General features: G+C 42.5%; 1 protein-coding gene across 3 annotated transcripts in view; it reads left to right on the forward strand.

Annotated features, from left to right (window-relative positions):
- The first annotated feature begins 3645 nt into the window (after positions 1–3645).
- Positions 3646–12885, forward strand: part of fibcd1b (fibrinogen C domain containing 1b) — an 89675-nt gene continuing 80435 nt past the window's right edge. For 2 of the 3 annotated variants that reach the window (XR_006841865.1, XM_046375370.1), the window contains exon 1: positions 3647–4746. Coding sequence is in view for 2 of the 3 variants with exons in the window: in XM_046375370.1 (XP_046231326.1) it covers positions 4675–4746 (72 nt within the window). In the remaining variant the exon portion in view is untranslated. Of the gene's footprint in view, positions 4747–12885 lie in introns of all 3 variants that reach the window. The other variant, XM_046375371.1, reaches the window with a different exon arrangement.

Raw genomic sequence — 12885 nt, forward strand, 5'->3', positions numbered from 1 at the left:
AACACCAGAGACTACTCCCTCAGCCTGCACTGCCTCTGTTTGTGTCCCCTATTGATTTTTCACTGAATTCTTTTGATGAGAGTATGGGGACTGACACTTTTATTACCTTTTACTGCTAGACGGTGTGTCTGGCTGTGCTGTTGCATGAGCGGCTGTACGTTGGTGCGTGTTTGCTGACGTGCAGTGGATTTACCTGTGCAGCGTGTGTGTATTTGTGCATATATGCTTCTAAATATTAACAGCTGTCTGTGTTTGGTTCCCGTATCCAAGTCAATGTCATTCTGTACTCCTCATTCTTCACCTTCCTTTTCTTCCATCCTTCACACACGTTTTTAATTGCCTCCTCCTTTTTCCCCTGTCTTTCTTTCTTTTCTGCATCTCTGTCATTTTGCAGATTACAGGCTTGGCATTTTGGGAAGGACATTTCACCCTGTTGGTTCTTCACAGTTCTGTGCATTTGTCCTGCTGCCACTCCATGCGTAAAAATTCAGACTAACACAGCCAAGGGGAAAAAATAATAAATTTCAGACATCAACACTGAACCAAGTGTAGAGCCTGAGCAAAAATACAAACACACATGCTTGTTTTGGATATCAAAACACATAAAACAGAAAATCCAATAAAGGGTTGTATTGTCTGGGCTAATTGTAGTGATAAGCAGCTCTTCCTGGGAGACTTCTCCTTTTTCTCTGAATGTCTCTGGCTGATCAGGTTTCAGTGACATTCAGAGATGGGGCCAGAGCTGAGCACACACATGAACACACACACACACACACACACACACACACACACACACACACACACACACCTGCAAGCACAAACATTATCAGAAAAAGACCTGACCACCAGCTGGAGTAACCAACCTACAAGGGTTTGCTTGGCTGTATATTTTGTAGTCCTCCATTACACCTTCTCCCTGGATATTAAAGTCATGGCTCATTCATTGTGCAGAAAATCACTATATTATTATTACAATATTTGTAAAAAGCCCAGAAGGATATATTTCAAATTGAATATCCCTGTAGTTTGTCAGCAAATATGCAATGTTTGCACATTTCTCTTTTTTCTTCAAATAGGAAGCACGACCTCAGGGCAGAAAAAGACATTTGGTGTTAAATGCCTTTTGTTCCAGTAAGCACAACTTAATATGTCTGTTTTCACATGTGATATATGACATACACGTTTAGGCATGTTTCTGAATTGGTTTTACAGAGGACTCAGTGACCATATGTACACAGATCAGGACAACAAAAACAACAAACTGGAAGAAAAACATGTGTTGACAATGTGATTATCCATCCATTTTCTATAACACTTAGCCATCAGGGTTGCGGTGGGGGATGGAGCCTATCCCAGCTGACTAAAGTCGGGAGGCAGGGTTCACCCTGGACTGGTTGCCAGTCAATCGCAGGGCTGACACACAAAGACAGACAACCACACACTCTCACACTCACACCTCGGGGCAACGTAGAGCAGCCAGTTAACCTAATGTGCATGTTTTTGGGATTGTGGAAGGAAGTCGGAGTACCCGAAGAAAAGCCATGGAGGCACAGGGAGAACATGCAAACTCCGCACAAAAGGGCCCAGACCGGGATTGGAACCTGAAACCCTCTTGCTGTGAGATGACAGAGCTAACCACTGCACCACGGTGCTGCCCCTATGTGTTTATATGAATGAGAAAATGGACATATGTAGTGTACATGCAATGTAAATCCTGTATTTGCACACACATGCACTAACATGATCAGACACATACCTACAGTGTACTACATGCTGGTAAAGTACCCAAACATATACATGCACATATGTGCACATTACAAAAAAATGTACATACTCTGTTATTTATGATATACTAAACACTGTGAATATTACAATAGAAGCTGTGCTAACAAAATATTTTCAAACAAATTTCAGGTTCACAAAGCTTTGTTGAAACTTGTCCCATCCTCGTGAACGTCCAAGCCTTTCACGGATGTGCCTTTAGTACCTCATCATGATACTCTAACCTGTTACCAATGAGCCTGTTCACCTGTGGAAGGTTCTGAACAGGTGTTTCTTGAGCATTCCACAACTTTCACAGTCTTTTGTCGAACCTCTCCCAACTTGTTTGAAATGTGTTGCTGGTATCATGAAGTGTCATGAAGTTATAGAAATTAGCACTTTTTGAATACGGGTTGTGTAAAAAGAAGAAACTGAGCAAACAAAGATAAATTATTCAAAAAAGACTGAATTGGTTTAAACCCTGCACGAACTATAAGCTGTATTGACATCAAAAACGAATGATATTCTTCAGTTGACTTCGTATGTTCTCAGTTCAGGAAACTGAGCCCTTCGATCAATCTGAAGGAACGCGAGCCGCTTGTCTTTAAATGATTATTGTTAATCATAAGCAACAGCAGTATTGGAATCAAAATGTGATGACAGTAAGGATTGATCAGTTCTGTTGCCAATTTCAGTCACATCTGATCAAACCACACACTCAAGCAAGTTTGCTGTGCAGAATTATAATAATAATAATAATAATGATAATGTCTTAAGTCTAAACAGGTTAGGATGTTTTGTTTAACTCCAGTTGTTGCTCCTTATGATATTGAGAGCTACATTACTCAGCAGGTGATATGATTAAAATGTGTTTGGTAACCACCAGTCAACCGATGTCCATTCAAAATGAATCTTTAATTGAAAACAGGGAGATACAAAAGCACAGAATGTTCCAACAAGTTTAATGCTGCATATCATAACACTTAATTGGGCACTCATCCATTACCACTCCTCCTTTAACACAACCTAACCTCAATCCACTGGTGGATGTCAGACCTGCTGACAATGCACATTGTGTAGCAGTGACCCTGTTTTGCATTATCCCCCCTTTCTCCCCTCCTGCTTGTGAGTGCAGGTTCATCACAGGGATGAATAATCTTTGTGCCTCAGTCCCTCCACCAATGATTAGACCTCTAATCATCTGTCTGTCACACTACCTTAACTGAACCAAAACATGACCGCTCGTGTGGACCACATTATTGACAGTAATGACTCTGCGTTCAAGAGAGTAGTTTGTGCTCTGCTGTGCTGCTGCCTGCCACCACTGAAACCTGTCCAAGAGGGAATTGATTTCTGTTGGAACCTGTTGGTTAATTTATACCTTAAGTTCAAACATAACATAATCCACGTTGGGTGACTCACATTCTCTGTGTCATTAATAAAAATCAGTGGATTAATACACTGTAGGAAGGCAAATCAAGTCTGTGACTCGAACCTCTAAAACCAAATCACATCCAATTATTATTCTTCATTATTTTCAGTTTCAGCTTATTGTAAAGTGGAGTCATCCTTGGCTGTCAGTGAATCTTTACTTTGCGTCTCACATTGTCCGTTAACATTAAGTCTTGTGTTTTATGGCCAGTGTCCAAAGATCTCAGGGCTCACCTCAGATAAACTGAAGTGAATCTAGAGAAAGACTCCTGTGGCTTTATATCTGATTTCTGTGAAATAAATAAGGCAGCTGATTCAATTTAATATTCCCTTTTATCATTTTCTAAACTGAGGTCCCTCTCCTCTAAACCCCCAAAACAAGCAGGCCCGCTTCTTAAGGCTGTCACTTAAATTGTGAGATAACAGGAAATGATGTCAGTAAGGTCATACCCAGTCATTTACGCTTTGAGATAATTACTGCACCTGTCCGGACACAACAGTGTGTATGCAGTGGTGTGACAATCTTTGTGATTTGTTGCAGCTGTTGGTAGATTTGCTGAAGGATTTAACAGAAACCCGGTCTCAGCATTGTTACATTAACCCATAACATAGTGTTTAGTTTATACACACCAGGAGCACATTTGCTTCGAAGTGCTGCTGTTTGGGATACGGTGGAATAGGAGGGTCCCCGGAGCCGTGGAAGTGGAGTAGCAATCGAAGGCAGGGCGGAACAGGGAAGGTACGCTGCTTTGGTGCGCGCAACGGACGGACGCGTTCATTGACAGTCGGAGGCACGGAGCGCCCCGTGCGGCACACAAGCCGAGCACGCTAATCTCCCCGTGCCCGTCTTGTCAAAGGCATCTCTGTGCAACACCAGCCAGATCAGCCTGGCACAAATAAAGGAGGCTCTATCCATCCCTTGGGCTCGGCATCGGAGTCTCGCCGAATAAGGAACGCGGCAGCTCTGCGTCCCCATCCCATTCCGTCTTCACCTGTTCTGTCGTAACTGGACGCAGTCTGGGCGAACCTGGCGTCTCAAAGTGTTCTGGAGAAGGGAGCGGATGGACAAAATGATCAGGTTGCACTTGGTAATCTGAGCCAAGGAAGATTTTGTCTTTTCCTTTTTATGGAGTAAAAGTACTGCGCCCGGTGCATTCGAGATCGTTTTGGGGTTCATTTTTGTTTTTGCTGTAACTGAGATACGTATGTGAATGAAGTTCTAGTCACTGGAGCCTTTTAACACAAATTTTTTATTCTTTTAAATCGGAATAAAAACCTGATAATCAGGAGTCTCGGGAGTGATTTTGGTGCGTAATTTGTGCGGTTGCCAAGCCGCAGAAGTAGTTGTGCCTCGCTTCTTTTTCACGTTAGATACCACGTTTTTCCATGGAGTAGGCTAAATCACAGGTGAAGACTTGAAAAAGATTATTCTCCCTTAGCCTGGAACAAACAGGCGGATCAGATGCGCAGATTCTCCGTAGGATGGTAAATGACCGATGGGGAATCATGAACAGCTCTTCTGAACTCGAAGATGGGACTCGGCATAAAAACCAGGTATGTTCACACAACCTACAGTTGCGCTATGGGTTTTTGAGGAGTGGTGCATCTGCTTGGTGCAGTGTTACCACGCCGAGTTTGGTGATGTGGCTCCCTGCACTGTAGAGACAGTTGCTGCAAACGAGCTTTTCCCGGCTACCCGGGCTCTGGCACTTCTGTTGCTGTCATAGTGTCTAAACCCATACGCTGTAGCATGGGGCTCAGACAGTCCCTATGGCTTCTTCTGTTTATCGTGGTACAGCGCTTCATTGTGTTGGTTAGACTACTAAAAGGTAAAACTGAGGAAGATAATGGTGAGATCACAGCAGGGGATTATGTGTCAGTGGGGCGATAGATGTTGGCGCATCTCAGAATCTTCTCAGATTTCCTTCAGGATGGGCTGCACTTGAATCGAGTGTCTGGAAAATCGCATTGGTGTTGTTCAGAGTGCTGAAACACGGTACACAGACATCCTCTAATAGCCATTAACACTCTGGAGCTCTTTAGGCCAGTCTCCCTCTCGGATGAATTGAGAGAGGAGTGGACGTGCGCTGCGTTGCAGCCAGACAAGCTGACTTTGGGGAATAGTCAGTGTGTTTTCACAAGGTCAGTGGAGGGTTGACAGCCCAGAGGGGAGAGGGGCTCCCCTGGAACAACGGAATCGGATTTCGGGGCACCGAGAGAGCTTGGCGCCTTTGGAAACACGCAGAGTGATTTACTTTTCCTGTCCTCTAACCTGTACGGATGGATTTAGTTATGCGGCACATCAGTGAAAAATAATATAAAGGTGCTGACGTGAAAACTCCCCCAGAGCATTTTCACAATTTTTTGATTTAGAAGAGAAGCTGTTAGATTATTTGCATTTTTTTGGCATAAGACCCAGACACTTTTCACGCAGCAACCATCGTTGGCTGAATGAATTTACCTGTTTTAAGAGGATAGCAACGGGGAAGATGTTTTAACTAGCATACTTACAAAATGAACAGTTTGGTTTCACAGGTGGGATCTGTCACCACTTCCCCTACAGTAAAACACCTTAAATAAATGTGTTTCCTCACAGTTATGACTAAGGGATGTGGGTTGTGTCGCTGAGGAGGTGGCCGGTAAGCTCGATGGAAACACTGTGGCACATTTCTTTTCATTTCCAAAGCTTGACAGGTACCAGACGTAACTTCCTCTCCTGTGATTTCATCCCGTCTGAGTCATTTTCATGGTGGCATCTGACCTGGGCCTGCGTGAGTTCCTCTATAAGGTCTAGTCACATTAGTATCGATTAATACGAGGCTGTGATTAATTTTTCATACATAGAAGTTGGCTGATGTTCTTTAATCTCTCTACCTCTGCGGTGGAGCTGATCAATGACTAAGAGGCTCTGACCAACATTTAGCCCGCTGCCTACAAGTTGCTACGCCTCCTTAATATTCACTTAAAGGTCGTTCGAATAGCAGGTATCTCTACCCTGGGTTTTAATTTGACGAGCGTGTGTCCTGCAATGCCAGAAATCTGCAAACTAGACTGGAGAAAACAAATCAAGGAAAAAATGGTGTCAGCGATTTAGATTCTTTTTCACTGCTGTGTTCTTGAGGGAAAAATATAATCTGAATGACTAAATGCAGCTGAGTGGTAAACTGAGAGGATGTAAAGGCAAAAAATATGTCCTGCAGCCAACCCTTCTCACTATGAATCAGATGGCATCAGGGGATGTTGGATGAGATGAGAGGCTGTGGGAAATGGGGATGGCTAATGTCGCTATCTGTCCCTCTCCTCGCTGCATCTATCTGTCTTCCTCTCCTGCACTTGTTATTTTGCTATCACACGCAGACACACATAAATACTGTTTCTCTCCGTGTGTGTCAGCCTGTCTCTCTGTGTAATCTTGAGCAGTAATGCCAGACCTTTATCTCCAGCCTTGTGCTATTGACACAGTCATTTCAGACCCAGTGGGGAGGGATCGGCTAATAGAGATCTCTTGTGGTCTCTGTTTGTTTTGATATTACAAAACACGGCCCAGCATTTGTCCGGTAACTTTGCATATTTGATTTGTTGCTGTATGTGTGCTGTCTCTGTGACCCTCTGTGACAGAATGACTGCTGGAGTAAAACTGCCATTCAAGTGCGATTTTAAAATCAGCCTTGAAATCTAAATCACTGGATAAGCAGCAGTAACTGAGGCTACATGGCTAGAGGTGCTCATAGACATTTGAAAGCAGCAAAATGGCCGTACCAGGACTTTAATGAGTGGACACAAGAGTGGAGCTTCCATAACAAAGTAATGAAAGGAAACAGAAGCTGAGAAAAGTCTGGCTGTTTGCCATTATCACCTTCATAATAAGCCTGTGAATATTCTCATTCATCCAGGTCATGGTTATCTCAAGGAAATTCAATCGAATGCAACTAGTCAGACTAGTCCCAGCCTAGTCAAGCGAGCATGAACTGATGAAGCCTCTTGGATGAGAGGTGAAACGTCTTCAAAGACAAATAACTAAGTTCAGTTGCGTTCGATTGAATTCCCTTGAGACACCTTCATAATACAAGGAAAATTAAGGTCATAAAAATATTGTCAGAGGTCTTGCTTGATAGTTTTTGCTTCCTTTTTCCAAGATTGCTCGGGAATAATATAATTCCACAGGAAGAAACGCAATAAACAAGGGATGTATTGTTGAGCTGTGAAAACACCAATATTGATTTTTTTTTTGGAATGTTTACCAGATTTCATAGGGCTGTTGACTATAGCTGTTTTTATGTCGTCACTCTCAAATCAGCAGAACTTTTCTTTTGCCATAGTTTAATCATATCATATATAATCATAGTTTATATCTTAAATGTGATATGTGTGCACATGCGCACACACAGACACACACACTCACACTCTCACCATATCTTTACAGTATGTCTGTTTCTCCTCTTAACCGCACATGGCCCATCCATTCACATGTGCACACACACACAAACACACACACACACACACACACACAAAGTATAGCCGAGAAGTCAGTGAGGCCCAGTGGGGTTGCCTGCTCAGGTAATCAATAACACTCTGAGAACTCCAAACTTTCCAAAGCACTGAAAGGACTGCTTGTGTATGAGCAGAATACCATAACATACAGCCGTGCCCCCACCAGCTCACACACAAACACACACGTTGCACTGAAGACATAAATACTAATAACAGTTTGTTGGATTTTTACCACCCAAGCATCACTTTAAAGCTATGGAGGAACATGTGCAAAATCACATCAATAAGTAAGCAAATATCCCCAACTACAGAGTAGGATGAGTCTCCACACACATCAGACACAAAGCTGTAAGGAGGAGGAAGGCTTGTCCTTACAGCACGTGTGTGCGCACACGCACACACACACACACAATCACACAATGTAGACTCACATCTATCAAAAACGCATACTGTAGGGACCTAACTCATGCAGAAATTATATCAGCGTTGCATGACAGCCTTGACACACACACACACACAAATACACAAACATCCTCTACTGGGATTTATCAGCCTGCACTAACTCACTTTTAATACACCTCATCCACCACGTGGTGCATCAGGCAGAAGAAGGCTTCACCATCCTTGACTCACACAGCTTCCTCCATATCTTATAATTAGGGCTGAACAATTTATGAAAAATATGCGAAAGTGGTTTTACATTTATTAGTACCAGCTGAGTTGAGTGCTTGTGATGGAAACAGCAAACAGATGTTAAGTAGTGATATCAGGCTCAAGAGACAAAATGTTTTCAGCACTTTAGCAATGAGCTAAAGCAAACGTTAGCATCACAGACCGAAGAGCCCAGATTGCTTCGTAACTCTGAATCCCGAAATCCAGATTTGTGTCTCTTTATTTTATGAATAGTTAAAGCACACAGGCCACTTTTTTCATTTCAAACATCAAAAATTATACAGAGTGGAGTTTGTTCTTGCTTAAAATCATATTTGGCCAAGTTTTTGCAGACGCCAGCGCGCCAAGTATGAGCATCTTAAGCAGACGACATCCAAGATTTTCTTTTTTGTTGTTTTGCCAACTCAGAGAATTAACGTTAATTAAACCTAACTGAGTAAATTTGCAGTTGTCATCACAGCAGATGAAACCAACAGCTGCCAGCTTAAACTTTCACTGGCAACAGCTCGTTAAGAAACAGTTTTGTGAATTATAAATAATATGCTAACAAAATGAAAGTTTCAATCTTTCAAATCACAGTTTTTAATCATTTTTATGCACTACTAATAATGCTGTATTTTTTTTTAATTATAGCCTGATACATGTTAAGCAAATATTTCAAATACTTAACTTCACAAGTATGTAAAAAACTGACTTTTAAATCACAGCGAGCTGTGCTGTACGACTGAATGTCGATCTGTAGTCTGAGATGCGGGCTGGCCGGTTTTGCGGGTATCCTTGTCAGACTAATGAACCTGCTGAGCTGGCTGGAGGTATAGGAGGCAGTGTGGACTGGAGCAGAGCAGAGCAAAGCGGAGGGAGTTCTTTGGTTCACTGGCCCTGTGATTTCCCTGTGGGGGGTCCTGCTATGGCAGCAGTGCACACTGTAACAACCTCAGCTTCTGTTTCCCCCCGCCCTGCTCTGGGTGGCATCGAGGAAATACCCTCCAGCCAAAGTTTTCAAGCTCCAAAAGGGGTTTGCACGTTTGTCAGATCTTTGTCTTGGTTGGTTTGTGTGTAGGTGGCTTTGTCTTTGTTCAGATGTAAATCTCTCACAAGTAGATTTGAAGTGCGAGATGTCTTTAACACTCGTGAGTGTTTCACAAGTGTTAGCCTATGTCGGTGTACATGCTGTTTGTTTTATTTGCACATTCATGGATTTTTGTTGAAAGATGTCAACTACCTCAGGGGCAAGACTGACCCGATTGGGCTGTGCCGGTCTTTGTGTCTGCTGTTATGTGTTTTTAACAGATGGTCACTGAAGACAGTTAAAAGACCTTGTGCGATTGTGGCCTCTTATCCATCCATTGTTCCTTTAAAGCAAGGCTATGAGAGGGGAACCGAAGAGAGAGTTATTCAGTTTATTTAAAAAAAAAAAAATCCCTCATTGATTTCTCTTTCGTGCTGCTGCTTTATAACAACATCGCCTTTATATCAGCATGCACTATAATGACTTTCAAAGCCTTAATGTTTCACTGTGTTTTTCATCTTCCAGTGGGCATGTTCTGCTCACACACAAAGGCTTTTCTGGTCATCTCTCTTCTTTTGATCCCTTTTTAAAAAAAAAAAAAAAAAATCATTTCAACAGTATCTTCCCTTTAGCTTTGGATACACCTATATGCTATACAAGCTTGAAGCCCATTGCTTTGGTATTGTTGAATTGTGGGATCAAAACCTAAGTGCTTCGCAGGAGTGTAGGCCTATTGTTAGAATGAAGGTATAAATGTGTGAGAGGAGTGTGTGTGTTGGTGGATCAAAGCGGTAACGAGCCATTACTGTCAAGTCGTTGTGTAAGTGAAGAGTGCTTTTACATAGAAAGTGATTTAGTGCCTTAATGGAGCATCATGTTATTTTGTTTAGGTTTCTGCCGCAGACAGATGGAGCCATTTTGTTTAATGTGCATGTGCATTTTCCATGTGAAGTCAGAGGGGGCTTCACTAGTCTGAAGGTTTTAAACGACAGCTGCTGTACTCTGTGTTTTTGGCCTTGCTCATCCTCTATGCACCTTTGTTATATGACCCTCATGCTCTTTTATGTCTTTTTTTCTTTTTCTTCCTTTTTCTACCTCTTGCTGACACACGCAAGCAGGACATTTCAATATCAGATTGCTGCAAGGTGGCCAGGAGGCCTTGAGAGAATAAGAGGGTGAGACAAAGCAGGACAGGAACAAGAATGAAAGCAGGAGTCGATAAAAACCGAAGAATAAAAAAGAGGCAGAGTAACTGAGAGTAGAGTAGAAAAGACACTAGAGGGTTGGAAAGTATGAATCACAGTAGGTCCTAGATCAGTTTTGAGCAGGCGCATTAGATCCCAGATCAGTTATGAGCACACAGCAGGCTAGCTGGGGGCACATGTACCTTTTTGCAAGATGACGCAGATATACTCCAGCTGCTCAAAATCCCACATACCTCAAACAAAGAATTGCTATCAGATATACCACACATTGCTGTTGCAGGAAAGGCGGTCTTTTTCCACAGTCAACTCTTGGATCAGTTACAGGGCTCATCACAGAAGCCCCAAAGCATCACCCAGGGCTCACTCGCACCCGAAATGAAAGCTACAATAGAAAGTAATTGTGCATAATTGATGCGTGAGTCTTGGTAATTGTGTTGATTTTGTGCATTGCACTTGCTTTTGTGCACGCTTGCATTTACACTTTCAGCACTCAATACAGGTGCTCACAGTCTTCCTTCTGTGTCTTTTTGTCTTTGTATAGATGTAAAGGCAGTAAAGTTGAGTAGGAAACATTAGGAAGGTACGGCAGGGCAAGGTTATAGTCTATCTCCTTGTGCAAGTATTGATAGATGTGTCAGCAAGCTGACCTGATGGGCAGAGTTTCACAGCAGAGGAGCTAAAAGTGTGAGAGGCAGACTAGGCTGACTGAGGTATTAGATTTCCATCTGCAGGATTCAGCCCCTTGTGCATATTTGTGTGTGTGTGTGTGTGTGTGTGTTATATCTGTTCAGGAAGAAATAGTCATGAATGTGAAACAAAAACACTCTTAAGATAAGAAAGATAAATGTGTTCATGCCACCACCACCACTATGTTTCTACGGAAGACTTTAATATCACCATTCTGCAATTTGTCATTCACTTCCCTGCTAAATCTTCATTAAAAATGCATTGGAAATCACCTGTGAGAGGCAGATGAGAGGTGTGCAGGTGGAGGGAAAAGAGTGGGCTGCAAATGAGGCAGAGTGAAGGATGAGAGAGACACAATGTGTGCATGTGTTACAGAGTTCAGTCATCTTGATGGACAACTGGCTAGGCCCATTGTACTGACAGATTGGGCTCTATCGCCATACTGCAGGGAGAAGTGTCCAATTTCCTCATGGCAATTTCAATCTAAGAGTTAAAGAGCTCCGTTCATGTGACGTCTGAGTCTTGATCAAGCAGCGATGTGAGATTAGAGGCCTGCTTTTAAGGAGACATCCTTCCCAAAACATAATGGTCTTGGGTTTTTTTTCCCCCCACCAGTACTCATCATTAATCAACGCTCGCCAATAATCGTGCATCCAGGTACAACAAATCACGCACACGTGGTTCCCTTTAGTGATGGGTTACGTGTCGGACTAAGAATGCAGAATGAGCAGTAAATAATAAGGGAATTAATTAGATTCTGAAATTCCTGTGAATAATTTATGATAAATGGAGAAATTTAATCAAGCAATCACTCTACTGTGTCCACCAGATCTGGAGCAGAAAAATATTACAGGACAAAGGGAGGAGGATGAGATTGCAGTTTTAACTTAACATAAACCAGTTAAACAGACAATCACAGGGAAGACCATTGGAACACAGGGAACGCCTGGCGGCTGGCCGCCGTTAGTGTACAGAAGGCCTTTTTATGTTGCTGTTAAAAGGCCAGTGAGACTGTGATTGAGCTTCGTTGCTCTGTAACTCTCTCATACTTGGTTGTCTGCTCCAAAATCACATTATTGGTTCTCCTCTGTGCCAAACGGAGTCATTTCCTGAAAAAAACGACTTCATATATTTACCTGCTAATGACTTGCTTAAGCTAACGTTGACAACATAATAGCATCATTATGGGCCAGGCGCCATCAGGTGTCCCAAGGTTAATAGCAACATTAATTGTCTGGAAGGATGAAAGCAGAGGAATTCTTGTTGTCACTCTTAAGTAGTTTTCTTGATCTGTGAACTGGACGCAAAAAATGTAAAGACAGTCTCGCTATCCGATGGCATGTTGACAGAATATAGCAGAAACCCCCCCCAATAACTGCATCATTTTCAGGGGGACATATATTTCAGGAAAACAGGAAATCCTGACATCCTACACCAAAAACCAAAAACACTTCACTCCTTTAACAATGCATGCCGTGAGGATGCTAACCACAAGCCATATCATGTGGTCAGCATATCTTCAGTATCATCCCCGCATTTCAATTCTGTTCCCACTGTCAGATGACAGCATGTTCGCTCAGCTGAAGCAAAAATTTTATTAGTCTTTACATCGGTCATGTTCAGAGAGAG

Source organism: Scatophagus argus, chromosome 20 (assembly GCF_020382885.2).
Source record: "Scatophagus argus isolate fScaArg1 chromosome 20, fScaArg1.pri, whole genome shotgun sequence".
Classification (NCBI taxonomy): Eukaryota; Metazoa; Chordata; class Actinopteri; family Scatophagidae; genus Scatophagus; species Scatophagus argus.